This window comes from Leptidea sinapis, chromosome 14, assembly GCF_905404315.1.
Source record: "Leptidea sinapis chromosome 14, ilLepSina1.1, whole genome shotgun sequence".
Lineage (NCBI taxonomy): Eukaryota > Metazoa > Arthropoda > Insecta > Lepidoptera > Pieridae > Leptidea > Leptidea sinapis.
Window position 1 is genome coordinate 11963189 of NC_066278.1, and position 26769 is coordinate 11989957.

At 36.4% G+C, this 26769-nt stretch overlaps 1 protein-coding gene across 2 annotated transcripts; it reads right to left on the reverse strand.

The window, feature by feature from the left end:
• Positions 1-45: 45 nt before the first annotated feature.
• On the reverse strand, positions 46-26769 carry LOC126967954 (O-acyltransferase like protein-like). 2 transcript variants are annotated; one of them, XM_050812669.1, is made up of 13 exons: positions 26520-26769; positions 22485-22773; positions 20573-20749; positions 19656-19735; positions 13196-13389; positions 12366-12480; positions 9735-9949; positions 7963-8156; positions 7059-7194; positions 5672-5858; positions 3979-4121; positions 2302-2413; positions 46-959 (listed from the first exon to the last, which is right to left on the reverse strand). In XM_050812669.1, the coding sequence occupies exons 1-13, from the start codon at positions 26707-26709 to the stop codon at positions 853-855; spliced, it is 2139 nt and encodes a 712-aa protein (XP_050668626.1). In that variant the 5' UTR covers positions 26710-26769; the 3' UTR covers positions 46-852. The 2 variants fall into 2 exon arrangements, with proteins under 2 accessions (XP_050668626.1, XP_050668627.1); XM_050812670.1 differs by lacking the exons at positions 46-959; positions 9735-9949; positions 12366-12480 and adding an exon at positions 1002-1235.

Genomic DNA, 26769 nt, shown 5'->3' on the forward strand with positions numbered 1-26769 from the left:
ATGTTTTACTTTGTAATCGTTTTTGTACCTAAATTAAATAAATAAATAAATAAATAAATATTATAAAATGATATGCTCTCTGAAACAAGTTTGATAAAAATTGAGCTTAAATTAAATGTATAATTAAGAAATGACTAAGTTTTAAACTGTCCAAAATTTATGAGCAACGCTTCTCAAGTTAATATAGCCATATAATGAAGAAGGGAGACGAAATTATTTCGTTTAATTAACGCGAGTGTTACACATTTAGGATTAAAACGCGTGAAATTGTAACCCAATAAAAAATAGTACATTATATTATTATTACACGTAAATTAAGTACCCAGTAAGTATCATTGTATAAAATCTTGTATGAATTATCATTGATTGAATTATTTGTATTGTGAATTTTCAACTATTTCTAAGTCAAAAAAATATATGTCCCGGATAAGTAATCACAAACATATCATATACTAAAATCTCCGAAACACGCTGCATCTTATGGTATGCTATTTTATCGAAGGAAAAAACCGGCTCTCCATTAATTAGTACAGATTATGCATATTATTTGATTTATTGACTATATTATCTTATAGCATGCTTTACATTTTTTTTTAAACTATACTATTATCGCGTGTAATTTTTTTATAAGAAATAAATACATTAGCCATTTATCTTGAACTCCTGACAAAAGTAGGTTTATAGATGGATTCCTCTTTGTACTTTTCAAACTTTTGTAACTCTTTCATTAATATTCTGTGTCACTTACGTGCGAAAATCTTTATGTTATATAATCTGACTATCATTATGTATCGTTTACTGTAACGAAACATTATGAACGTTATGAATGGACCTTAGCAATGATTATTTAAATCATTCTTTTTTCTCATCAACGTTAGTAATCTCTGTTCTAGTGGGCTCTCCGTTTTCTACTTGTGCTTCAGTTTTTGCGGGACGAGGCTCTCTTCTTTTTTTGCCGCCTGGAAAACATAATATGATGATGAGTTACGACTTTTATTTGATGTATCAAATTAATTTGCATCAGGCGTTTTCTGTAATCAATGATAAACGCGAATACCATTGAGATGTCAGACATTTCGAATGTAAAGTAAAATATGGCAAATTGTGCAACAGAATAGATAGAGCAACAGCTTTAGATAGTCCGGAAGGTATTTTGCTGAGTTCCGAGAAACTTTCTGACGTATACAAGCAAAGTTTGGATTGAGCGTCCTTTCTCTTCTTTTCTTTTCTTGTATCTAGAATTATACGACATGGGACATATAAAACTAACACAACGTTAATAGTAGGTATATTATATTCTACACCTAGCTGTTAGCATGTAGCATTCCTCTCGGTGAGCAGTGTACATAATAATATAATTTAACTAACTTTTGTTATTATATAAAAAGATTATAATGTTTGGTACCTACTAATATTAATTTAGGTAACAATTGAAAAAAAAAAACAAATTTTTTTTTATATGAAAGGGGGCAAACAAGAGGCTCACGTGATGGGAAGGCGTGAGGCAACCGCCCATTCGAGGTCACTTCTCTAATTCCCACAGAAACTGGGCTAATGAGACTTAACATCTTATGTCTCAAGGTGACGAGCGCAAATGTGCACTGAGAATTTTTGGGGTTTTTCAAGAATCCTGAGCGACACTGCATTGTAATGAGCATGGGGTATCAAATACCACCAGCTGAATGTCCTAGTCTCGTCCCTTGTTTTCATAAAAAAATATATCAGTAGGTATAATCGGCTTTGACATATCGAGCGACGTTCAGTTTCGTGGTCATTTGGAAGGGAACGCCAAATTGGCCCAATTGGCCAGTAAGGCGAGACAGTACTTCACTACCGCCTGCAACTATAAAAGGCTCAAATTCGGTCTACACATGGAGTAGGTACTGTTCTCATCCATGGGCGAGTGCTACCCAATAACAGATTCTTCCATTTGACCGCATTCGACGAAGAGAGACTCGAATCACCGACGATCAATTCTGTGCGATCTCTCTGCATCTTCTACCGCATATATGACACGGAGTGCTCAGAGGGGTTGTTCGGGTTTATGAGCCGTATTTCAACAACTGCACATTACCTACGTCAAAATTCCACCCGCTTCATGTTGGAGTATGGCATACTACAACCACGTGTTTTTCGAGATTCTTATTGCCTCGCAATGTCTAAAGTTTTACTCTCAGAAAAGTTAATAAAAAATATTATCTTCGTTTATTTTTCAGTGAACAAAGAAAGTCGCTGCCGGTGACTACGCTCGGGGCGAAAGAGGGGGTCAAATAAAATATAATGTTCATCAATATGACTCACCTCCACCTCCCATCATCATTTTCAATAGAATAGAAAATGGCGCATCTATAACTACGGTGGCAACAAAACCAACAATGTACGACCACGCCAAGAGTGCGAAAAAGTCGACCATCTGGAAATAAAAAACAATGTTTCAGAAATGTGGTACAACATTGTCGATTTCTCTGCTTTAAAAAATCCAAAAACAAGGGTTTAGTTCCCGACAATATCATCCCCCGAAAGTTATCTAATCTTAACAAAGTTTTGGAAAGTGAACGGGAAGGAAATATTCCGTTTATTAGTTTCAGGTTTATACTCTGGGCTTCTATTTGCAGCGTGTATTATAAAACTAGCACTGTCGAAGTACTTTAGCACTAACAAAAACAAAAAGATCTAATTTGAAAATAATTTTATTTATTATTTCGCTTCCTGTATATTATACTTAATTCCAATAAATTAAATCTTATAATTATACTTATTATACTATCATTACATTAAAACTATCGTTGCGAAGAAGTGTATCAAGAATACTGGCAGCATTTCCGTTATATATATATATATTGGGCATAGCGATAGCTAGGTTGATCCGTTGATCGAAATAGCTGCCAGTGCTTGGGTTTCCAGTAGCCCTATAATTGAGGCGCGGATATAGTACTTTGAACATTGGTATAGAAATATGCTTGCTAATGTTACATCTTATGTGTCACAGTGACGCGTGCAACTGCAATTCCGCCCAGAATTGCTGAATCCTGAGAGTCATTGGAATATCTCGCTCGAGTCGTCCTCGAAAAATAGATAAAGGTTCTTAAAACTTCAATCGTATAAGAGCATGCTGTTAGTAAAGGTGCGTACAGACTGGTGAAACTTAACATGAAATATATAATTCTACTTTTCATTGCATGTTCGCTGCAACCATGGACATATAGCGCGCTCCTACCCCTCATTCACTACGAACCTGCCACGTTCAGCTACTTCCGGCATTCAGCCGCGAACGCGCCCCTCCGGTTCGTTCGAAAAATGGACAAATCACAGGTCGCTCCGAGCGTTGCTTGTAGGTAAATTATCTTCAGGCGAAGGGTAAGCAGAAAACACGCAAACAAGGCATTTTTAGACAAGTTTAGCAGTGAAAATACACCATTTGGACCTATGAACACTATTTTATCATATAACACATACCCTTAAGGCTTATTTGTAGGTTTCTAATGTTTGCTGTTGGTTATATTACTATTACTAAGTGTTTACACACTTCAGAGCTATTTTGAACTACCACTTTTCATTGCAGTTAAACAAGTTTTTTCTCGGCATGACGCATTTGTTTACTACTATTCTCAGAAAAGGTATTTATATAGCTTGTACTTTTTTGTGTAGGTACATTTATTCAGATTAGTAATCAATAATGAGAATTGTATATAAACATATAAACTGTTTGCGCCTGTTAATATATAACGATTTCCTCGCAAGAATTTTGAAAATGTTGGCTTTGTTACATAGATGGCGGGCCGGCAGCCGTGAACACATATCGCTCAAGGTCGCTAGCATTTAGTGTCGCCTGCTCGTTTTGCGCGCACAAAACAAGAAATGATGAGAAATTGTTACCAAGTTACCTTTCATGATACTTTGCAGCCATGTGTACGGCGGATTCTTTCATTGCAAACATTTCATCAATCTGTACGCACCATATGAAAAGATTATATTTACCGTAGATGAAAACGTGAAGAATATAGGCGCTCGTTTCATTCCGCTGTAAATGAACATGAAAGCGTAGTGGTAGAGAAACATGGCGTACGATATACGAGCTGGCAGCTTCCAAACAGGAAGACATAGGAACCAGTTAAGTGGACCTGCAATAAATACGAATTATAAGTTTTGTAGCGGCTGTTGTACGGGGCACTCACTGCAATTCTGTTTTCATTACCCCATTACAATAGTGTCATTTACTATCAACCTCGAAAAATATGTGAAGTGGGGGAAAATGATCGAAGTTTCTAATAATAAACACGTTTAAAATTTGAATTCATAAAATATCGTAGAAGTTTTTAAGTTGTAATAGTATGGCACTTAAGTTATAAAAATAATCAGACACAATAATTTTCACCTTATCATTATGTATACACTATTATAATAAAGTCCCAGATGCTGTTCAGGAATTATATATAAATTGAAATGTTTTATTAATAAATGGCTTTGTCGTATATACTCTACAGCTGAATATCTAAGCGATTGGACAGCCTGGGACTAGATTATGATTATTTTATAGCAATAACAATGACAGTGCAATATTGTCTATTTTATTTCAATACAGAAGGGCGCAAAAAATATGCTGGGAGAGTTTCTAGCGCCGTTTCTTCTCTCTCAGAGCGCCATTTGTTTTCGAAGCAGTGGTAGTGTTGGAACTGACATCAAATGTAATTCTAAAGCAATCAATTTTAAGATAATAAAATCCTTTCATGCCTATAAAACTCCAGTGTGCTTTGAAAACGAATACTTGATGAATGTTAAATAGCAAGAAAACTAAATACATTAAATTTACCGTACCAAATGTCAAAAATGTAAATGTAAATGTTTTGTTAAACGGAGAGGTGATAGAACCGGTGGAAACTGCTATATTTCTTGGCATAACTCTAGATTCCAAATTACAATGGGGCCCCCATATTGAAGGATTGGCGATTCAACAACTAGATCCTAGAGAAACATTGAGAGCAAAATTCAAAGAAATTAACGTCTTGACTGTTGCTTCTCAATATATTCTTGATAATGTAATGTAGGTATGTTCATAGGCACATAAGTGAATTTGACATAAACTGTCATAACCATAATGTTAACACCAAGAACAGACATAAACTTATGATGCCTACTACTCGGCTAAGTCGAGTTAGTAAGTCTTTTGTGGGGCGATATGTGCTTTTACAACAAGATACCAGAAAATGTTCAAAACAAAAGTATAACGTTATTCAAAAGGATTTTTAAAAAACGTTTGTGTGGTAAAGGTTACTATAACATAAATAACTTTCTTAATGATACCACAGATTGGGAATGAAGTGACCGCCCTCAGGCTATTAAATAATAAGTTTAATTGTACAATATTACTTTGTAAACATATTTATTCGATGAAAAAAAAAGCCCGCTGATTTTGTTGCGCCCATTCTTCTCAGGTCTGAGGCATTCATTTTGGAATGGGTGGTAGTTTTTTTTGACTTTCAATAAGTGATGTCACATCCTATTTTGAATAAAAATATTTGAATTTGAATGCCGAAAATCGTAAAGAAGCTGAACAAATACGAGTCGAATACGCAAACGAAGGATATCTATCACTGTACTACTACATTTAGAATTCCACGTCTTTCTTTAATGTTATAGCGGCAACACTAATATATATTCTCAACATTCTCACCTGCGTATCCATGAACGCAAGCAAATATCAACCATCCCAAAGCCGTCGACCAGATCAGCCGTGCGAAAGAGTTGTACATATTATCGCCCAACTGATTATCCCAATCTAACTGCAGTATATTATAAGACATGATGAAAACCGTAGCAAACATGAAGCCCGCCAATATCCACAGCAATGTTGCTAATACCTGTAATATAAAATTTCATAACATTACACTTCTTTTTGAAGCGATTACTTTTTGCTAATGTGAATATGAAGAAAGAAAGAAAGTCAAGATGATTGGAAGAGAGCCCAAGAGTACCAAAAACAAGGCAGCACTTTTAAAGTTGATGCTAGTAGAAAAATATAAACAAATGTATGAAGACGGTGGCTAGTGAACGGCTGTATTCTATCAAATCAAATCAAAATCACTTCATTAACTTAGGTCCAAGAACTTATGTATGTCAAAAGTTACACTTTATTCATTTACGACCACTGAACCTTGTCCAATTTAACCACCAGAAGACTGAAGATTGTGCGCTTACAACTAAAAAAACCTCTTTTGTCGTATCACCGCTGTTCGATAACACTTCCCTTAAAGCCTCGTCAAGTACCGGAATACTGGGTCTCAAAATCATGAGCGATTGCCAGTTCCGTGGTCATCTGGAGGGTAAAGCCAAATTGGCTTCGAAGAAGCGCGGCGTCATAAATAGAGCACGGCATAACTTCAAGCCGGCCTACATTCTAGCGCTCTACAAAGCGCAGGCCCATATATGGAGTATTGCTGTCATATGTGGTCTGGCGCACCCCAGTGTCAGCTCGATTCATTTGACCGCTTGCAACGCAGAGCAGCTCGAATTGTCGTCGGGGTCCCAGTGCTCTGTGAACGGCTGGATCACTTGGCGTTGCGTAGAGATGTCGCTGCATTGTGTGTCTTTATCACGGGAGTGTTCCGAGAAGCTGTTTCACCTGATTCCTACCGCCGAATTCCACCTTCACACGACACGCCACAAATTAGGATTACATGCCCACCATCTGGATGTGTGGCGGTCCTCCACAGTGCGGTTTTCAAGAGGCTTTCTACCACATACTACAAAACTGTGGAATGAGCTTGTGCGGTATTTCCGAAACGATACGACATGGGTATCTTAAAAAAAATCCCGTTTACCTTCCTTAACGGCCGGCACCGAACCTGTGATTCCTCTGGATGATTCGTACGCTCGTTTGTCGACTTTTTCCATAAAAAAAACAATAGCGCTCGTAACCTTCAGACATAAGATGTTAATTCTCACTTGAAACACAATAACAGTTTGGCGCCGTTGTGGTGCCCTTAACCCAGGATGCCGTCCTGTGCAAAGAAGCCCACTGATAAATCATAGCTATAACATAGATTTAAGTAAATACATACCCCAGGTAATTTAACTTTCTTCCCTTTTGTAATATTTAATAGGTATCCATATGCCATGCCTATTAAAAAAGGCGATGCCCGAGTCAGAGTATTTTGATAGAACACCGCCATGTACCTATCTTGTTCGTCATTACGTCTGAGAAACAAAAATAATTAGATTTACATATGAAATGAAATGAAATTATTAATTCAATTTCATGGTCATCTGAATGGCAAAGCTAAATTGGCTTCGAAGAAGCTGGGTATCATAAATAGCGTATACTATAGCACTACTTAAAGCCAGCCCTCTACAAAGAGCAGGTCTGGCCACATGGAGGATTGCGAGGAGGAAGAGATTGGAGGATTCATCTCTGATCTGGCGCACCCCAGTATCAGTTCGAACCATTAACCTCGTGCAACGCAGAGCTTTTTGAATTGTCGGGGACCCAGTGCTCTGTGAACGGCTTGATAGCTTAGCGTTACGTAGAGATGTCGCTTCATTATGTGTCGTCTACCGCATTTATCAAAGTAAGTGTTCCGAAGAGCTGTTTCACCTGATTCCTGCCGCTGAATTTCACCTTCACATGACACGCCACATATCTACATACACTCGATATCATCCCCACCATCTGGAAGTGTGGCATTCCTCCACAGTGCGGTTTTCAAGGTGTGGTGTTTCCGGCACGATACAACGGGTATATCTACCTTAAAGGTCAACAACGCTTCTGTGATTACTCTGTGTTTGCAAGAGAATGTGACCGGCGTTGATCACTTAACATGAGGTGACCCGTACGCTCGCCTCTCCTCCTCTTCCATTAAAAAAATCCAAAATACAAACATTTTAACATAAAGATAATTTCTTGAAAGTATTAATAATAATTTCTCAAAAAAGTACGTAGTAATGTTCTAAGAAAGTCATACTTACATTAAGCTAGCGTTTGTAGACGGCAGGTTCTTGAAGAAGTTAAATATTGTAGCTGCGGTAGTGATACCGATAATGGAGGCACATAGAACAGACCACACGAGCTTCCGTCTGTTTGTTAATACCCACACTAGTATCAGCGGAGAAATAATATGAAGCTGCATGTCTATGGCCAGGTACCACGAGTGCGGTATGCACTGAAACAATAAAAAAAAAATCGGGATAAATACAAATAAAATTTGAAATCAAAATTTTATGAACGAACCACGATCTCTGGCGTTCCGTGTCAGTGTTCTGCCAACTGAGCTAACCGTTCGAACGGTATTTCCTAGAAGTGAGGGTTATCACTTTAAAAATATAACAAAAATTATACGGGATAAAGAAATTTTATTCACATTATTTACAGATGACTTAATAAATAACACTCTTTATATAAAAAGCCTTAAACCAAGAGTATGCAAAATGTTTACAGTTAGAAATTTTGTTAATTATTGATTTATTTTTTCCCGCGTTTATTTGCAAGGCTGCTTGACTTTCTGAAAACTTATCTGAACAAAATTATCATTGTATTTACAGTGTTGTCAGCAATAAAATCAACATTTTGCATTCCGAAATAAACTATTAAAACTTTTAAAATTAATTAATTACAGCTAGTAATATACCGTGAAGACCGCGGTCGGCAGGTAAGGTGCTAAGATGAAGCTGGCAACGTTACCTCTTTGCATGGCCAAACTTATCCTCTGACGTAGGTACGTTCCACCTTGAGCTACCTAGTCAATTCGGTTAGACGCCTGGATAATTTTGTTATGAGTTTTTGTACCCATAACCCCAAAGACCCATCGTCTCCACTCCAAAGGCAACTAATATGTATCCATATAGGCGGTTCTGAAGTCCATAATAATCCAAATATTATGAGTTTTCTTAAGTGTTAATTCGGCTAAGATTTGTCTTTCAACAATTCGTCACGTGATTCGCCTCTACACGAGGCATCCTCAGGAGATACTGACTCGCCTGAGCATTTAAACGCATTTCGGTTATAACTATTTTGGTTTGTGTTGGTAAAATCAGAATTGAATCTGTAAACTCTGACATAAGCTTAGTTCAAAGTATTCTAATCGCCTTCTCCTTCAATATTGAAATCGAACTTATTATACTATTGAGCGCTCATTCTACTCTCATGTACGAATAAACTCATCAAATCTGTTGTTTCGGTTTCGTGCTGACATCGAAGCGCTGCGAAACACATATTTCAATATAAAACTTAATTATATTTCAAACATTCAGTAGTTGCAAAACAACACTCCGCGCGATCCATCGTAAAGTAATTCGCCGCGTATCAATCAAGCAATATATCAAACGGTAAATCTGCTTCTTAGTTTATTATACATATTTTATTCTACCAGTTTATCATTTAATTATCATACAGAACCGTACATCTTTATGGTCCTTCGAGCCGGATGATCTAGATGCGTCCGCTGACGGGTATGGAACTCTTCATACTGTTCTCTTTGTACATAATACGGCAGTGTCAATTTTGGTCATGTACTACGACATTGCATTTGTGTGTATTTATTATAATGCACGTGGAAGTTGAAATTATCGCAATTTGTCACCCCTATCACTTATAATGTAATAATATAAGGTAGTTGTTATGTATGACGTGTAGTTGCAATTATGAATTACTTGAACTTCAACTTATAATGTTATGAAGTTGTACTATTCTAACGGTGATCCAGTTTAAAAGCAAATTAATTAAATAATAAAAGCGAACTCACAATTTCTCTTGGATTCACATAATTCTGTACATACAGTAGTGTGGTCCACCACCATCGTCTACAGTTGTCCGTGTTTATGGCTACGCCTCCCCATTGAGGGCCATCAGTTATCCTGTGGTAGAACGATCCTTCTAGAAGAACAAGCGCGCCGAGCAACGGAAATAGACGAAATATTCTGTTCAAGTAGAAGAAGTGAAGTCCCTTTATTAGTTGCACTGAAACAAAATTGTTTTACATACAGGCTCTATCAAAGTTTAAGTACTCAACTATATACTTAGTCATAATACAAGTAACAGAATACTACCGTAACTCAGCGTTCTCCTTGAAATTTATTGAAGTCTGGGCGAAGCGCTAGGGTTGGTACATACAAAAAGATTGATGATGAAAACGCAGACAGCGACCAGTCTCAGTAGCGTACATCGTGGCATTCAATAGTCTTGTCTCCCCAAGATTGCTTCGAAATATAGGGCTCTGAATTCGTGTGTACGTTTGTGTGTCGATTCGGGCACTCTAGTATGAAGTTACAGTAGTGTTCTACATGGGGCACACTAAAAGTTTTGCACTTCTAGCTAATCTATCTACTACTCTTTGAATTTTGAATGTTATATTTTTTGAAAAGTTGCAACCTTCTAATAAAATAAACAATTGGCGCTAAATAACTTATCAATTGTTTTTTATCACACATCAAAGTTCTACCTGCGCAACGAAAATGGAATTAAGTCGAAAAGATTTTAGAGCGATGATTTTTTATGATTTTAAAAGTTCTCTCTCTCCGCAAGACTGTTGCGCTCGTCTTCAAAATGCTTTTGGGAGAGAAGCACCTTGTTTGAGCATGGTGAGGCGATGGTTTGCTGAATTTGAGGGAGGTCAGGTTTCTTTACATGATAAATTTCTGAAGCGTGGGCGGCCTTCAACTGCCGTCAACGAAAATAATGTGGCTACTGTTAAGCGACTTATTGAAGAAAACCCGCGGGTTACCTATGAGACAATTCGAGGACTATTAGGGATAGGTATGAGCCAGATGCAAATTTTACACGAAGAATTGAAAGTTTGGAAACTTTATTGTCGTTGGATCCCTCATGAACTGACAGCGGTTCAGAAGCGGGCGCGCGTGGAATGGTGCTTACAGCTGCTAATGAAGCCACGGACAGACTAATGCTGTTTACGACATTTTCACCGGAGACAAAACGCGATTTTTTTTTTAAATGATAATAAGGGACGAGATGAGCAGGACGTTCAGCTGATGGTAATTGATACGCCATGCCCATTACATTGCAGTGCCGCTCAGGATTCTCAAAAAACCTAAAAATTAATTGCGCTCGTCACCTTGAGACATAAGATGTTAAGCCTCAGTTGCCCAGTAATTTCACTAGCTACGGCGCCCTTCAGACCGAAACACTTACCTTGGTACCCATAATCTAGCCGGCTTCCTGTGCAAAGGAGCCTCCCACTGGTAAATTATTGTTTTAAACGCGAAAAAAAACAGCAATCTTGTGAATGGGTGTTTGAAAATAAGAACAGGACAACAAAAGTAAGACAGGCGAGAAACGTTGGTAAAAAAATGATCGCATCTTTTTTCTCAGCTACGGGTCCCATCTGCACAATTCCACTTGAAGATCAAAAGAGAGTTAATGCGAAATGGTATTCTACCATTTATTTACCCAGGTTAAAAAAGTTCGCGAAAGACGACCAAAAAGCCGCGTTCTCTCATACAGCATGACAACGCTTTTTCACACAAGGCCAACAAAACTAAGTCATTTTTAGCTTCCGAAAAAGTACAACTCGTCACCCATCCTGCACATAGCCCCGACCTAGCACCCTGTGATTTCTGTATTTTCGCCAAAATCAAAGATTTGATGAGAGGTTTCACTTTTACCAATTCCGAAGAGGCAGTGATAGCGTTCAATCAGCACGTAGAAAACATGCCTTCAGATCTGTGGTCCTCCTGGTCTAAGATATGTTTCGATCGCATGAAAAAATGTTTAAAATGTAAACATAATATTTTGGTTATAAGATGTTGTTTTTTTTGTGACGCAAAACTTTTAGTGTGACCTACATATACAGGATGGCTTTTTGAATACTTTTGTAAGGGCAAGATTTTATATATATTCATGTCGAGAGTTGCTTTGCCAGTGTTAATGTTTTATTTTATAATATTTCATTTTATTCTTTAAAGTTTTACTAATGTTGAATTTGGCTATGTATCAGACATTTAATACTGTGAGTAATGCTTATCTTATGCTAGTTTACGTTTATTAGTAAGAGTGAAGGGATTATTCTAAAACAAAGAAGAAAAACGCAGCAATTCAGAATCGCGTCTACCATGAAAACAAAACATGAAAGACAATTAAATCACAGATTACGAGTGGAGCGAACGTCCTCATACTATTTAATTATAAATTTTAGTGTACAATAAAATATATATATTTATTTATAATCTATATATTTCCTATATTGTAACGTAATTAAGAAAAGAAAAGCCCGCTGAGTTTCTTACGCCCGTTATTTTTGGCGTTCAATAAGTGATTTTAAGTCATATTTTAAAGAAAAATATTTGAATTTGATTTGATATGGAATAAAAACTTTAAAAAGTAGAGTTTACGAATATAATAAATATTCAATAGAACTTACTGGGTTTAATTTTTCCCACGGTTGTGTAAACTAACAGAATACCAGTCATTGTGAAAAAAGTGTCCACCGCAAATATACCGGAACTAATCCAGGTTGAATCGCTTGATGTTAAAAACTGAAATAAGAAATTATGTTTTAATTTAGGTTTACTATACATAATACAATCACCAGAATGTATTACATAATAAAGAAAGTGGAAAAAATAATCCTACAATTGTACGCAATGTTAGCAAGAGATCCAGTTTTCTTTTTAACCGACTTCAAAAAGAAGGAGGCTCTCAATTCGATTGGTATCTTTTATATGTATGTATGTATTACGCTGAGATTTATGAAACATTTTATGTGATTCTTCTTCAGTTTGATGCAGAATCGTTGCCATTTAGTCCCGTAAAAATTTTACATAGTTTGTCGCAGTAGTTTTCAATTTATGAACATTCATGCTTACGTTGATAATGTATTGTTTACGTAGACGATGTAATTTTATTTTGTGTACAGCTTTATTAGGACCGATTGACCGATTCCGTTTTCCGATTTCCGTTTCTATCTGTTTTGAATTCTTCTTCTTCTTCTTCGTGACACTCTTGGCAGAGCGGTCGTGGTCATCACGAAGTGACATCTTTTGAGGCAGATGTGATTCGCCTCACGAGCGTTCGCTACTTTCAGCTGCTGCTAATTTGGTCGCTCGATGGACTCACCCTCGCGCCGGGAGACGTCTCGGAAGAACTTAAGAATGCGACTCTGTACTAAAGGCGAAAAAATGCCAAGTTCTTGGAGAATGGAACTTGGCATAAGATTTAAAGTAACGCCCTTAACAAAAACAACATACTCACATCTACTGCATCCAGCACATTTGCATAAGATGAATACATAGAGAATGTATGACCAATGATGACCCACATCATAGATACGGAGCGAATACCATCCAGGCACTCTAAAGCATTAGCAGTCTTTCCAAATGTCACTAGACGCTTTGTGTTGGTATACAGGGAGAACATTCTGTTTGTCGGATTAATTTTCTTAGGATCTGAAATTAAAAAAATAGCAGTTTGAGAAAAACTAAAAAACAAGCTTTCTATAGAACTAAAACTAAACCGAACTAAAAAATTGAAAAGAAATTTAAAATTAACATCTCCTGTCTTATCGACGATAGATAAAATTATATAAATTAACAAAAATCTTATTTTGCAAATCGAAAGATGGAATTAATTTTATCAAATTAATGTATTGTCATCGGTCCCCGATAAATTTACGAAGTTTAAAAGAAATATGACCGTTTAAAGTCGGTTAAAATCGCGCCGTGAAGTTAATTAAAAACGTATAAAAACATAACTAAGTATGTATACTAATTTAATTTATACCAAAACTTATCAACGATGCGGGATTCGAACCCGCACCTCTCGAGTCTCGGGTTACGGCCCAGTGCTCTTTATCAACTAAGCCAACTTTCCGCAAGCCGCTTCATCGTATGTTTGTTCAACTCTCGGGTTGTGGCTCCATCTACAGCGCTGGGACGTAACTCGAAAGGCGCGGGTTCGAACCCCGTATCGTCCATTAATTTTGGTACACATTAAATTTGTATACTTAATCCTATCACTTAAAAAATAACAAACCATAAATATGTAATTAAATTCCCCACCGGTGTTCTATGCCCATATGATAAAGGTATCTTTTAATTGATAAGTGCTAAAAGTCTTGTAATCATTCCTGATTCCTGTACTTTAAGAATTTAAAATTGTAATTGTAAATCTATGTCGCTGTATTGTTACGGTGTTCAAATATGACTTTCCAAATATTTAAATTGTAAATTTTTATTCATTTCATAACTTTATTATATTCATTTCATAGCTTTATTAGTAGTTCACTAACATGCCATTAAAACTTTTGTTAAAAATAACAAATTGCTGAAATGGAAAAACGGAGACACCTGGTACAGGCATCATTTGCCTTAAAGGTGACTTCGGCCACTTGCTGCTGTAATCACCGTTTATGGAACTATTTTTTACTAAGAATTTCCTCCTCTTTCTTTTATCGAAATTCCATAAATGTCAGTAGTTTTTGAGATACTAATAAAAAACGAAGTATCATTTTAAAAAACGAGATATATTTTATATCAAATGTGTTATCGCTCATATTTATAGAATCTTTATCAAGGATTCTGATAGGCTATCTTCCCCGCCATCTAGATGTTTGGCATTCCTCTACAGTGAGGTTTTCAAGGAAGTTTCTTAAACCTATAACCAAACTATGAAATGAGCTTACTTCTGCGGTGATTCCAGGACAATACGACATGGCCTGCACTTTTCCCGGGGAGTCCCAGGCCCATGGGTGTCGTAAGAGGCGACTAAGGGCTTTTTAGAAGTGGGAGAGTCACGCTGCCGTCTTTTGACGTCAGCACAATCGGACCAGACTCGTCCGGGTTAATTACCACACTCGCACAGAATACCGGCGTGAAGTAGCGGCCTAGTGCCGATATGTTTCGCATAGGTTAGTGTCGAGGACCGGTGGCCATTCCCCCCCCCCCCCCCCCGTCCACCCGAATATGACAGCGGTACTCAAAAAGATTTTACCCCAGGAGGGTACCGGCTCTACCAGAGTTGGAGAATCCCTCCCCGGGCACTCTAGCTCGGGCTGCCCTTCGTATTAAAAAAACCCCATTTGTCGTATCACCGCTCTTCGAGAACACTTCTCTTAAAGCCGCGCCTAGTATCGGAATACTGGGTCTCGAAATCTCGAGCGATTGCCAATTTCGTGGTCATCTGGAAGGCAAAGCCAAATTGGCTTCAAAGAAAATGGGCGTCATTAATAGAGCACGGCAATACTTCAAGCCGGCCCACATACTAGCGCTCTACAAAGCGCAGGTCCGGCCACACATGGAGTATTGCTGTCATCTCTGGTCTGGCGCACCCCAGTATCAGCTCGATGCATTTGACCGCGTGCAGCGCAGATCAGCTCGAATTGTCGGGGACCCAGTGCTCTGTGAACGGCTGGATCACTTGGCGTTGCGTAGAGACGTCGCTTCATTGTGTGTCTTCTACCGCATTTATCACGGGGAGTGTTCCGAAGAGCTGTTTAACCTGATTCCTGCCGCCGAATTCCACCTTCGCACGACACGCCACAAGTTAGGATATCATCCTCACCATCTGGATGTGTGGCGGTCCTCCACAGTGCGGTTTTCAAGGAGCTTTCTTCCACGTACTACAAAGCTGTGGAATGAGCTTCTTTGTGCGGTGTTTCAGGGACGATACGACATGGGTACCTTCAAAAAAAGCGCGTACACCTTCCTTAAAGGCCGGCAACGCTCCTGTGATTCCTCCGGTGTTGCAAGAGATTGTGGGCGGCGGTGATCACTTAACAACAGGTGACCCGTACGCTCTTTTGTCCTCCTATTCCATAAAAAAAAAAAAACATGGGCACCACAAAAAAACGCTCCTGTGATTTCTCTGGTGCTGCAGGAGAATGTTGGCGGTGGTGATCACTTAACATCAGGTGACCCATACGCACGTTTTTCCATCTCTTCCGTAAAAAATTAATACACCTTTGAACTTACAGACTAGCTAACTAAGGCGTTGTTTGATGTGATTTCTAAGATAATTTAGAGTCCAGATTTTATATCTTCTGTGAGTTGATACTGAATCTGCTTTTCAATAGTATGTCAAATTAAATTTCAAAATCTATAGATGGATAGGAATATAAATCTTTGATCGCTAATTATGGATTGCGAAAGAATATTAAATTTAAAATCTAAAATTTTAAAACATTGTCAATCAAAGCCTAGGTACTCCCCGTTGACCAAGAAATGAGAACTGTCAAGTTAGGCACTACCTCCACGAGCGACTGCATCCTGATGAGTTCGCGTTTCATCGTACGGCAATCTATTTGAGACCCTGATTATTCCAAGGATACATTGACGTTTTGCTGGTCAAACGAGGACAAACGAGGGTCACCTTGTGTTAAGTGATCACCGCCGCCCACATTCTCTTGCAACACCAGAGGAATCACAAGAGCGTTGCCGGCCTTTTTTTATTTGTACGCGCTTTTTTTGAATAAGCTCTATAATGTGTGACCAATTCTGATTATGGTATTATAGTCAAAATACTAAGAAGCTAAAGACAAGCGTGGTTGACTGTTTACGACCTGTCAACCAAAATTGGTTACAGAAACAATAGATTTGCTTACCTTTTCAATCTTGCTTTATCTCTGTTTATGTATACGCTACTGTAAGTCTATGATAAGCCCCCTTGTTGATGGATTGGCGAACAGACTTAGTTCTGCAGCATACGCCGAAAGATTAAACAATTAACTGACATAGATACGGCGCGACTAGCACACTTTAGTTATTTCCATAGTATTATGTCCTATGGTATATTGCTATGGCGCAACGCTGCCGATATTAATATGATATTTGTGTTGCAGAAGAGGGCTATTCGCGCTATTTATAACCTAGGTCCTAAAGAATCATTGAGAGTAAAAGTCAAAGAAATTAACATCTTGACCGTTTCTTCTCAATATATTCTTGATAATGAAATGTAGTATGATAGTGAATTTGCTAGAAACTGTCATAACCATAATGTTAACAGAGATAAGCTTATAATGCCTACTACTCGGCTAAATCGAGTTAGTAAGTCTTGTGAGGCGATGTATATGCTTTTACCAGAAAATGTTCAAAACAAAAGTATTACGCTATTCAAAAGAATTGTTAAAAAACGTTTGTGTGGTAAAGGTTACTCTAACATAAATTACTTTCTTAATTATACCATAGATTGGGAATGGAGCGGTCGCCCTCAGTCTATTAAATTATAAATTAATTAATTGTACAATTTTACTTTGTAAACATATTTTTTTGATGAAAAAAAAAGCCATTCTTCTCAGGTCTGAGACATTCGTTTTGAAATGGGTGGTAGTTTTTTTGACTTTCAATAAGTGATCTCACATCCTATTTTGAATAAAAACATTTGAATTTGAAAGTGTATAATAAAAATATTTGGAACCACGATAATTTCTCTCGCTCGTGAAGGTGGCGCCTTAGATTAGCGCCAGCATAAAAAAGTTCAAGCAATAATAGCAGTTTATTTACTTATTCTATCGTTTAATTTGAGTTATTTGTTTGTATTTATCAGGGAATGTTCGGTGCGAACTTTATAATATTGTTGTTATCATTATGACCTGTTAATATTTAATATTTTATTTACCACATGCCGGTTACGATAAAAAGACTTAATTTGGGGCTTTGCATTATCGTTGTTTATCAAATATGTATATAATACTCAATACAATTAATTCGCATAGGTTGTATTGCATAGAACATCACCTGTAAACATTATTTTTAAATGCAAGACAATCACATTTCCTCTAATTCCTGTCTTTTTTTTTAACGGAAGAGGTGAAGAAACGAGCGTACGGTTCACTTGATGTTAAGTGATTACCGCCACCCATATTCTCCCGAAACACCATAATCACGGGAGTGTTGCCGGTTTCTTAAAAAGTTGTACGCACATATCTATGTAGTATCGTCCTGGAAACACCGCACAAGGAAGCTCATTCTATAGCTTGGATATACGTGGAAGAGAGATCCATTAAAATCACACGCCACACATCCAGGTAGGTATGATATTCTAATTTGTGGCGTGTCTTGCGAATGCGGAATACGGCAGCAGGAATTAGATCAAATATCTCTTCGAAACACTTCCCGTGATAATTACGGTAGAAGAAAGAAAGTGAGCGATTCGAGCAGGTCTGCGTTCAAGAGGTTAAATAGTTCAAACTGCTACTGGGGTGTGCCAGACCAGAGCTGACAACAGTACTCCATATTTAGCCCGAGCTGCGCTTTGTAGAGCGCTAGAATGTGGGACGGCTTGAAGTATTGCCGTGCTCTATTCATTACTCCCAGTTTCTTCAAAGCCAATTTGGCTTTGCGTTCAAGATGACCGCGGAACTGGCAATCGCTTACGTGTTTGGGACCCAGTGTTCCGATACTAGGCAAGGCTTTAAGAAAAGTGTTGTCAAAGAGCGGTCATAGGACAAATGGAGTACTTTATTGGTAAACGCGCATAATTTCTGGTATAAATAGATCTTTAATTGTTTATATATTTGTACACAACATTTATCTTAGATAATAAATAATTTTAGGTACCCTAAAACATGGCTACCTAAAACCCGCACTATCTCGTTGTACCTATATATCTATGGTATATCTATCTTCTACAATCTACTCGAATCTACTATCGAACCAATATTAAATTGTTTATTTTTTTTATATTCTAAGTAAATAATCACACCAAGATAAACGTAGTAGAAACTATGAATGAAATGACTCTACTCCAAAATTCATTTATTTATTTGGTGAGTTAATAAAATCACTCATAAGGCCTATTTGGTCACAGTATTGGGAAATAAGCATTTTAAGAAAATAATTTTTACAGTTATTTTTACTTTTTTGCAACACCCGAGGAATCATAGTTGTTTTGAAGGTTGGGTAAATATCGTATCGTGTTGGAGACACGGCGCAGGATGATTCAGTCTTCAGTTTCCAAAATTTCCTTACAGTTAGTTCATTTTTGGTGAAGAAAAATGCCGAAAACTAAACCCTGATTTTTGAATTTTTTACTCACGATTTTGAGTTTTTGTATCTGTTATGAATCTTAGTTAATTGGTCTCCGCTGTGCTCCAACTAGCTACCGCAGGCGTAGTCACAAAGTGCGGCAACTAATACCACGCCCAAGTGGGCGTACTCGAGCCAGTTTCAAACAATGTGTGACATTAACGTGCCACATGTTCTGTTAAACTTTGCTTTAAATTGAAACGAAGATGCCCGGTCCGTAGTAAAACTTTGTCTATATATATACGTATAATTCTACAAGAAATAAGAAAGAAACTGGGATCACATAATATTATCAGTAAGCATTTTGTATTTTATTAATTTCACTGTAAAATAACACGAAGCGTATGTTACAAAATTTGAAAGATGCCATTGAGTGTCAATATGCCGCGCACAAAAGCATCTAATAGTTGCCGTAATAAATAAGCTTATTGTTCTTAGACAGTGCGGAATCCAGTTAGAGCGCAGCGGAGATCAATCCTTCGTCTAAGGAAAGAATATTATTTTAAGTACATTACAATTATAGAGTTCGAGAGCCGATTTTACAAAGTTGCTCAAGAAAGAAGTTTCTAGTAGTAAGCGTGATTGTGGTAAGATCAAAATTCAATTGCAGATGAAATTTTGCATTCAATAATACGTTATGTAATCTTAATTTATGCCGATATTTTTTGTATTGTAAATTGAAACTCACTTACCTAGTTTTAGGGTAAAGGTGCAATGTAAATCATAACTGGTGCTGATAACAGTTATCAGAGCGAGCAATAAAAATACAATGCTGAAATTATAATAAAGTTTTAGTATCTACACATCAGTAAATATGAAATTAAATATGAAACTTAATTTGAAGAGGTAGCTCTTCAAATTTAACAAAATAATAATAATATAAGAACAATGATACAAAAATATATACGCAATACAAATATTTCAGTCAATGTCATTTCATTACTTAAGACAATTCATACAATGAGCGGGCTCGGGGTACCTAATTTATATGACAATACAACGTTTGCTGGTTTAGTACTTATAGTTAAATAATATGATGACAAAAAAAATACTAGAATATACAACTTGAACATAGTTATCGATTTTCATGCCACCTAGACTAACTTCACGATGTAGAATTCAGGTGTCGGTGTGCGCGCGCATCGTAAAAATTCACTCTCATCATTTTTCTCCATTGCGCCAAAAGAAGTACAACTTCAACAAAATATGACAGACTTACGGCGACTCCCAATATTTAGTCTATCTCCGGTTGTGGCCAACTTGCGATAAAAATCGTAACTATCGTTGACTTTTCTGTTCCAATAAACTTATCGACGGTAACTCATCTTATCCGTTCACGCTGTCTGTCAATGAGACGACGTATAGCTTACCAGGGATAGAAATTTGTATGGATATTTCAACAGTGAACTGGCGATGACTTATAGGGTATATTGGGAGAGCTTCATATTATGGACAGCTAATTACTGACAGTAGAAGGTAATAATTTATCTCTATGTGTAGACAGTATATTGGGAACAGCCGTTACAATATATGGATACAAAGGAACTAACGAATACAAACAAAAGAATTCATTGATAAAATAAAAAAAAAGCAAACAAAATAAACTTACGTCGCAAGGGTATCGAAGACAACCCACTGTTTGTCATTGGGGAGTCGACAAATTTCTGTTGTGTACTTAAGTCCTACCATACTGACATTCGTCAGCATATATGTGATCCATTCGTGAGGTGTACACGTTTTTGGTAAACAAATACCAAACTTTAATTCCATATTTAGAAGACCTTCACTGTAACAAAAAAATCCTTAGTACTTAACTTTATATTTATGGAGGATAAGAATAACCATTGTTAATTATTTACAGAAGCTCTAACTTAAAAGCTGAGGAATCTCAGGAGTGTTGTCGGCCTTTTTATTTGTAAAATGGAAGCAAGTTCATTTCAATGATAAGAAATACGATTTGTACCAGTTCTTTGGACAGGATGTTGGTGAGGTGTATGGTTTGGAAGTACTGTGCAAACATTTATGTATTTCGGTATAAAAGACGTCGTAGCTAGTGAATCTACTGAGCTATTTAGACTTGACGTTTTAAAGTTAATGACGTTTTTAAGTTAAAAAAAGTTGTTGTGGAGTGTTTTGTTTTGCGGCACAAATAGTTGAGTTGGTCTGTCCCCAACGAACATTACACATACTATGATTTATACATATATACACTTCTTTCTTTTGCAATAAAAGTTTTCAATTAAGAGTTTGTAAAGCTTCACTATTTATGGTGTAAGTAACATGTATGATAAAATCACTTTTACGAACCACTTGAATAGAATATATATATACAATTATTTCACTATAATCACAACTATATACAAGTAACATTAAATGATTTAAAATAATTGGGCAGTCGGGTGACTAGCAGCCAGCACGTCTGATACTTTCGACTGCCCCAACAAGAAGTGCCCAATAGCCGAAAGCAATTCGTAGCACTACCAACCTTAATAATACGAAATTACCAACATCATAATAAAGTGACATCACTAAAATTTTGCATGTGATTGTATAATATTACAATTACAAAAAATATACTAAATATAATTACTAAAACAATATAATATTAACAGGTTACAAATGATTCTATTAATATTATCATAACTGAATGTTGGTACTAATTGGAATGTCGAATAACCATTACACATGGTAAGTACAAACAAGTAAGATCTACATAATTCAGACACATTATGCATTTACTCAAGGATCTCAAATAAAAGCAACAGCTACTTTATTAAAGAATCCCAGATATGGGATTTGAAGAGGTAGGTCACATAGGCTTAGGATAGGGGAAAATTAGTAGCGACCAGAAAATACCCGGCCCTGCAGCCGAAATCCACTACATTTTAAGCAACTGTTCGCTTTAAAACTTAGCCGGATTATTACTTCGTCGCCATATTAAAATACCTATTTCAAACATGAGCTGACATAAGTCAAAACGCTAAACACCATCTCACAGTGGTATACTGCTAACAAACTGTCAGTCAACGCAGGATAGACTGTAATTGTGCCGTTCACGAGAAAACGAAAACTTAATAAACTGAAGTCTCTTGAACGGCTCCACTTTAGCATTCTCGGCTGAGGTTAAGTATCCGGGAGTCACATTCGACCAGAAACTCACATGGAATTCACACCTCCACAAAGCAGTAAAAAACGCTAAAATAGTCTTGGGTATACGTCGACGTCTGGTAGGGACACATTGGGGAGTACGCCCATAGCTCCTCCTATGGCTATTCACAGCAATTGTGAGACCAACAATCACATACGCCATGTAACAGGATGTCGCAAACGCTTAGGATTTTAGAAGACTCAGTCTTGCGAGACCACATATTAGGCATGTTAATCACTGTCAAACACTTTATCGTGGAACTACTTTCTAGAGACGACTGGATGAATAACAATGTTTCGTGGAAGGACGGGAGCCTCATATGGTTCACCGATGGGTCCATGGAAATGGAAAATGAATTTGGCTTAAAACTCACATAACTAAATCTTCTTCAGTATTTCTCATGAGTCGGTCTGTGTCGATACCTCTACTCTTGAGTCGCTGTGTTATTAAGTCTCGTACATTTACTAATTTCATTTGCCCATTTGTAAATTGAAAAGGCATAGTTAAATTTTGACTTAATGGTATTCTGACTGTACAGTACTTTCCTTCGATGGCTGGACTTCGCGAGGTCGCTTTTATGCCTAGGCATTGGTCGTAGTTACCTAGGTCCACAAAATTTCCCATTAACAAACTTCTTGGTATTCGAATACCAGCATCGAGAACTGAAACAGAAAAATATATATTCGTATAAATTAATGCCTTATATTTAACTAGCTGATTTTACAGACACTGTTCTGTCAATAGAAAAAAAAAAGATGTAAGTAATCGAGTTATTCTCGTAGCCAAAGGAAATAAGTAATAAAGCTAAACAGTTAAAAATGAAAAATAAAACGTATTTCTGAATGATTTTATAATATGTAGTAATGAAATGATAATGATTAATGTCGTATTTGTGTTAAGAGCTTTTACGTTACTGGTTTCTAATCCCCAATTTTAAAAGAATTAAAATGGATATATTATGTTATCCTTAAAAGATATATGCCATTGCGCACTTTCTGCAGAACTTTATAAGATACACTATTCCACCATACATTATTTTGTTAGATCTCAAAGGTAGCGTTTTCGTTGAAAGCTCCCAGACGGCTATTTTGTCCGAAACCTCCAACAAATATCGTTAATGTATGTACACAAAAACATTAATAACTATATTCTAAAACCTTCCTCGCGAATAACGCTACCCATTGGTGAAAACGGCATGAAATTCGATGGAGTAGTTTTTGAGTTTATCGCGTACAAACAGACAGGCAGATTAAGTTATGTAGAAACAAAAAACATATATAAACCTTATAAATAATGGAGATTGACTTCCAGGAGTGAGGACAATTATATTATAAAAATTTCTTCTTTAAAATTTTAAATATTGCTAGTTTTTGCGATATAAACGAAATTACATATTAATTGTTTTACAGCAATTGCATAATACATTTTTTTTGGAAAAGGAGGACAAACGAGCTTACACGTGATGTTTTATAGCCCGATGATCAAAGCTGCCCACATTCTCTTGCAACACCAGAGAAATCACAGGAGCGTTGCCACTCTTTTAGAAATGTATATAATTTTTTTTAAGGTACCCATGTCGTATCGTCCTGGAAACACCGCACAAGGAAGCTCATTCCACAGCTTGGTTGTACTTGAAAGAAAGTTTCTTGAAAACCGCAATGTGGAGACACGCCTCACACCCAGATTGTGGGGATGATATTCTTATTTACGACGTGAGGATCTGAGGTGGGATTTAGCGGCAGGAATCAGACCAAACAGCTCTTCAAAACACTCCCCCTGATAAATGCGGTAGAAGACACACAATGAAGCGACGTCTCTACGCAACGCCAAGTGATCTAGCAGTTCACAGAGGATTCCCGAGAATTCGAGCATCGCACGCAGTACTTGCCTATTATTTAAACAGTATTACTTTAGTAATTTAACATTCTGGAAAGCAAGCTTCTGTAGATATCTATTGATTCACCTGCTGCAGCCAGCACGAGAGTTAGTAATCCCTGTTCGGTTCTATGTCCCAGAGAACTAAACCGGCCTCGAGTAAAATAGGTTCAAAGATTATTTATTGTCATTAAAAACATAACAAACTGTCACTTACATGAGAAAAATATTTATTAATAATAATCTATGAATCGTCCGTATGATAAACTAAATATAGGTGTGAGCATTAGACAAAGGAAGTATCATCTAAAATACATTTGGCTAAACGGAGCTTGAATAAATTATAAGTGACTGTATTTTTGATATCCAAAGATGGACTATCTTCGTAATTGTATAGTTTAGCATCTTCATAGGTAATTATTTCAGTCCATAATTGGTCCTTGGCTTTGACAGTATGACGTGGTCATTATTGCGTATATTTTGTATTTGTTCCGTTTTTGCAAAATGTTAAATCTGTTTGTCTATAATTTTCCTAATTAGTAGGTAGGTATGCAGGTTGTGTATTTGTATAACTTTTAATATATTCATAAATTTAGTTTCTTTTTAGACTTTCTCTGTAGGTGTTAGAAACGGATAATGGAAAAGTGTTTTAATAAGTTTGATTTGTATTACTTGTTATTCTTTTAACTTAAATTTAGCGGCGCTGTCCCATACTTCTATTAAAATGCATAAAAGGCAATTATTTTTTAAAAATTGATTCCTTTAGAATTCTTTTTAGTCCCATGCTGTCCGATCACTTAGATATTCAGCTGTGGAGTAGTAGGATTTACGACTTATTAGATAATACTAATATACTAATAAGATAATACTAATAAGACTGTACATTGGCTGGGACTTTATTATAAAAGTGCTTTACCCTTAAAGCTATTATGTGTCTTATGAAGCCTACTATAATTAGTAACAAGGAATTCCTTATTTCTAGTGTTATAGTAATGAAAATCACTATTATATGCATCCTGTGATTCTTCCCAGCTGTCAAAGATGTGTTCAATGAGTCTAATACCCGCATTAATTGTTGATAAGCCCCTAGTGAAACCAAATTAAAGTTTTTAAGGCCTCGTCGGGTTAACTAAAATAATAATAAAAATGTAACTTTTACGCAAAATCTAAGGTATAACAAAGTTATAATTACACGCGTTTTAATACTTTAAAAATTGTTTAATTAAAATGTGTAACACTCGCGTTAATCAAAGTTCAATATGTTCATAGGCATATAAGTGAATTTGCTAGAAACTGACATAACCATAATGTTAACACCAGGAACAAACGTAAGCTTATCATGCCTACTACTCAGTTATGTCGAGTTAGTAAGTCTTTTGTAGGGCGATGTATATGCTTTTACAACAAGATCTAGAAAATCCAAATGTATATCGAATTTTTATGAAAAAAAAATTAGGAAAATCGTTGACCCTAAAGGCCATCCCTGCAACTTCCCGCTAATTCCATACCTAAACGTTTCAAGTTGTACTTGTGACGATTTTGAACACTTCGAGCACAAAAATATAATTTGTGTCGTTGTTTGATCTTCGAGCTCAAAGAGTTAGCTGTTCTATGGTTTTGAGCTCAAAGATCTAATAAGTCTGATAAAAGTTAAATAAAATCCTAATTTATAAATTTTTAAACCGCAATTACTTTTGAATGAATAAACTGATTTTCACGCAGTTTTCAGTCGATCAGTAAAGCCTCGGTAAGCCTAAATCTAAGTCATCGAATGGCGCCAACACACACACATACATACATACAGAGGTACAGACACCATTGCGGGAATAGTCAGGGAACCTTGCTAGAACCTTAAAACGTCGACATCTGATGAAAACTCGATTTTCTAAAAACGGGGTAAAATTAATAAGTTCCCGAATTTTTTAAAAATTACAATTTTCTTAGCGGGAAGTTAAAAAGAACTCCTCTGAGTTTCTTGCTTCTGCCCATCTCAAGTGTGAGTCATAGGTACTTTTTGAAGTGTTTGACTTTCAGTAAGTGATTTCTTTGATTTTGAAAAAAAAATATGGAATTTGGATTTAAGCCTTTTGTTGAAATTTAAATAGAATATCGTTGCAACTGACAATAGTCTACAGATATTGAGCCCAGTTGAATTTATTATTTGTTCGCGTCACTTTTAGTTTACTTGTATTTGGATACGTTTGTATACATAAATTTGATTATCCTTAAAAAATTCGCATTAGGAAACGTATAAGTGTAAAATTATCAAGTAATGTCTTAGCTTGGAACTCACAAATACGTGATTATATTTTGAGTGTCGAAGAAATTTACAAAGAAGTAAATAAATTCATATGAGCTCGTATGAGCTATTGAGGATAAGTTTGATAATTTTTGAAAGGATGTTTATGTGTAAATAACCAAAATTTAAAAATTGAAACATACAAAGTAGCAATTGTTTTATAGTGGTTAGGTGTAGTTGGATTTAAATTGCAGAAGATGAAAGCTTGCAACTAAAAAAATCCAAAGAACTTACACTCCAATAAACTTATCTGATTCTGCCAAACCAAATGTCGTATTTCCGTTTCACATAGTTCTGGATTTAAAACAGATTGCAACAATTTTTGATCAAATGGTCCAGTAGGAATTTCATCTATAGTCGATGCCTGACACTTAACTCCAAATACGAAACACGTTAACAATAAAAATACTTTTGTCAATGCCATTCTTACACTTTTCACAAACACTTCGCAATAATCATGTTGCACAGCACAAAAGTAACATCT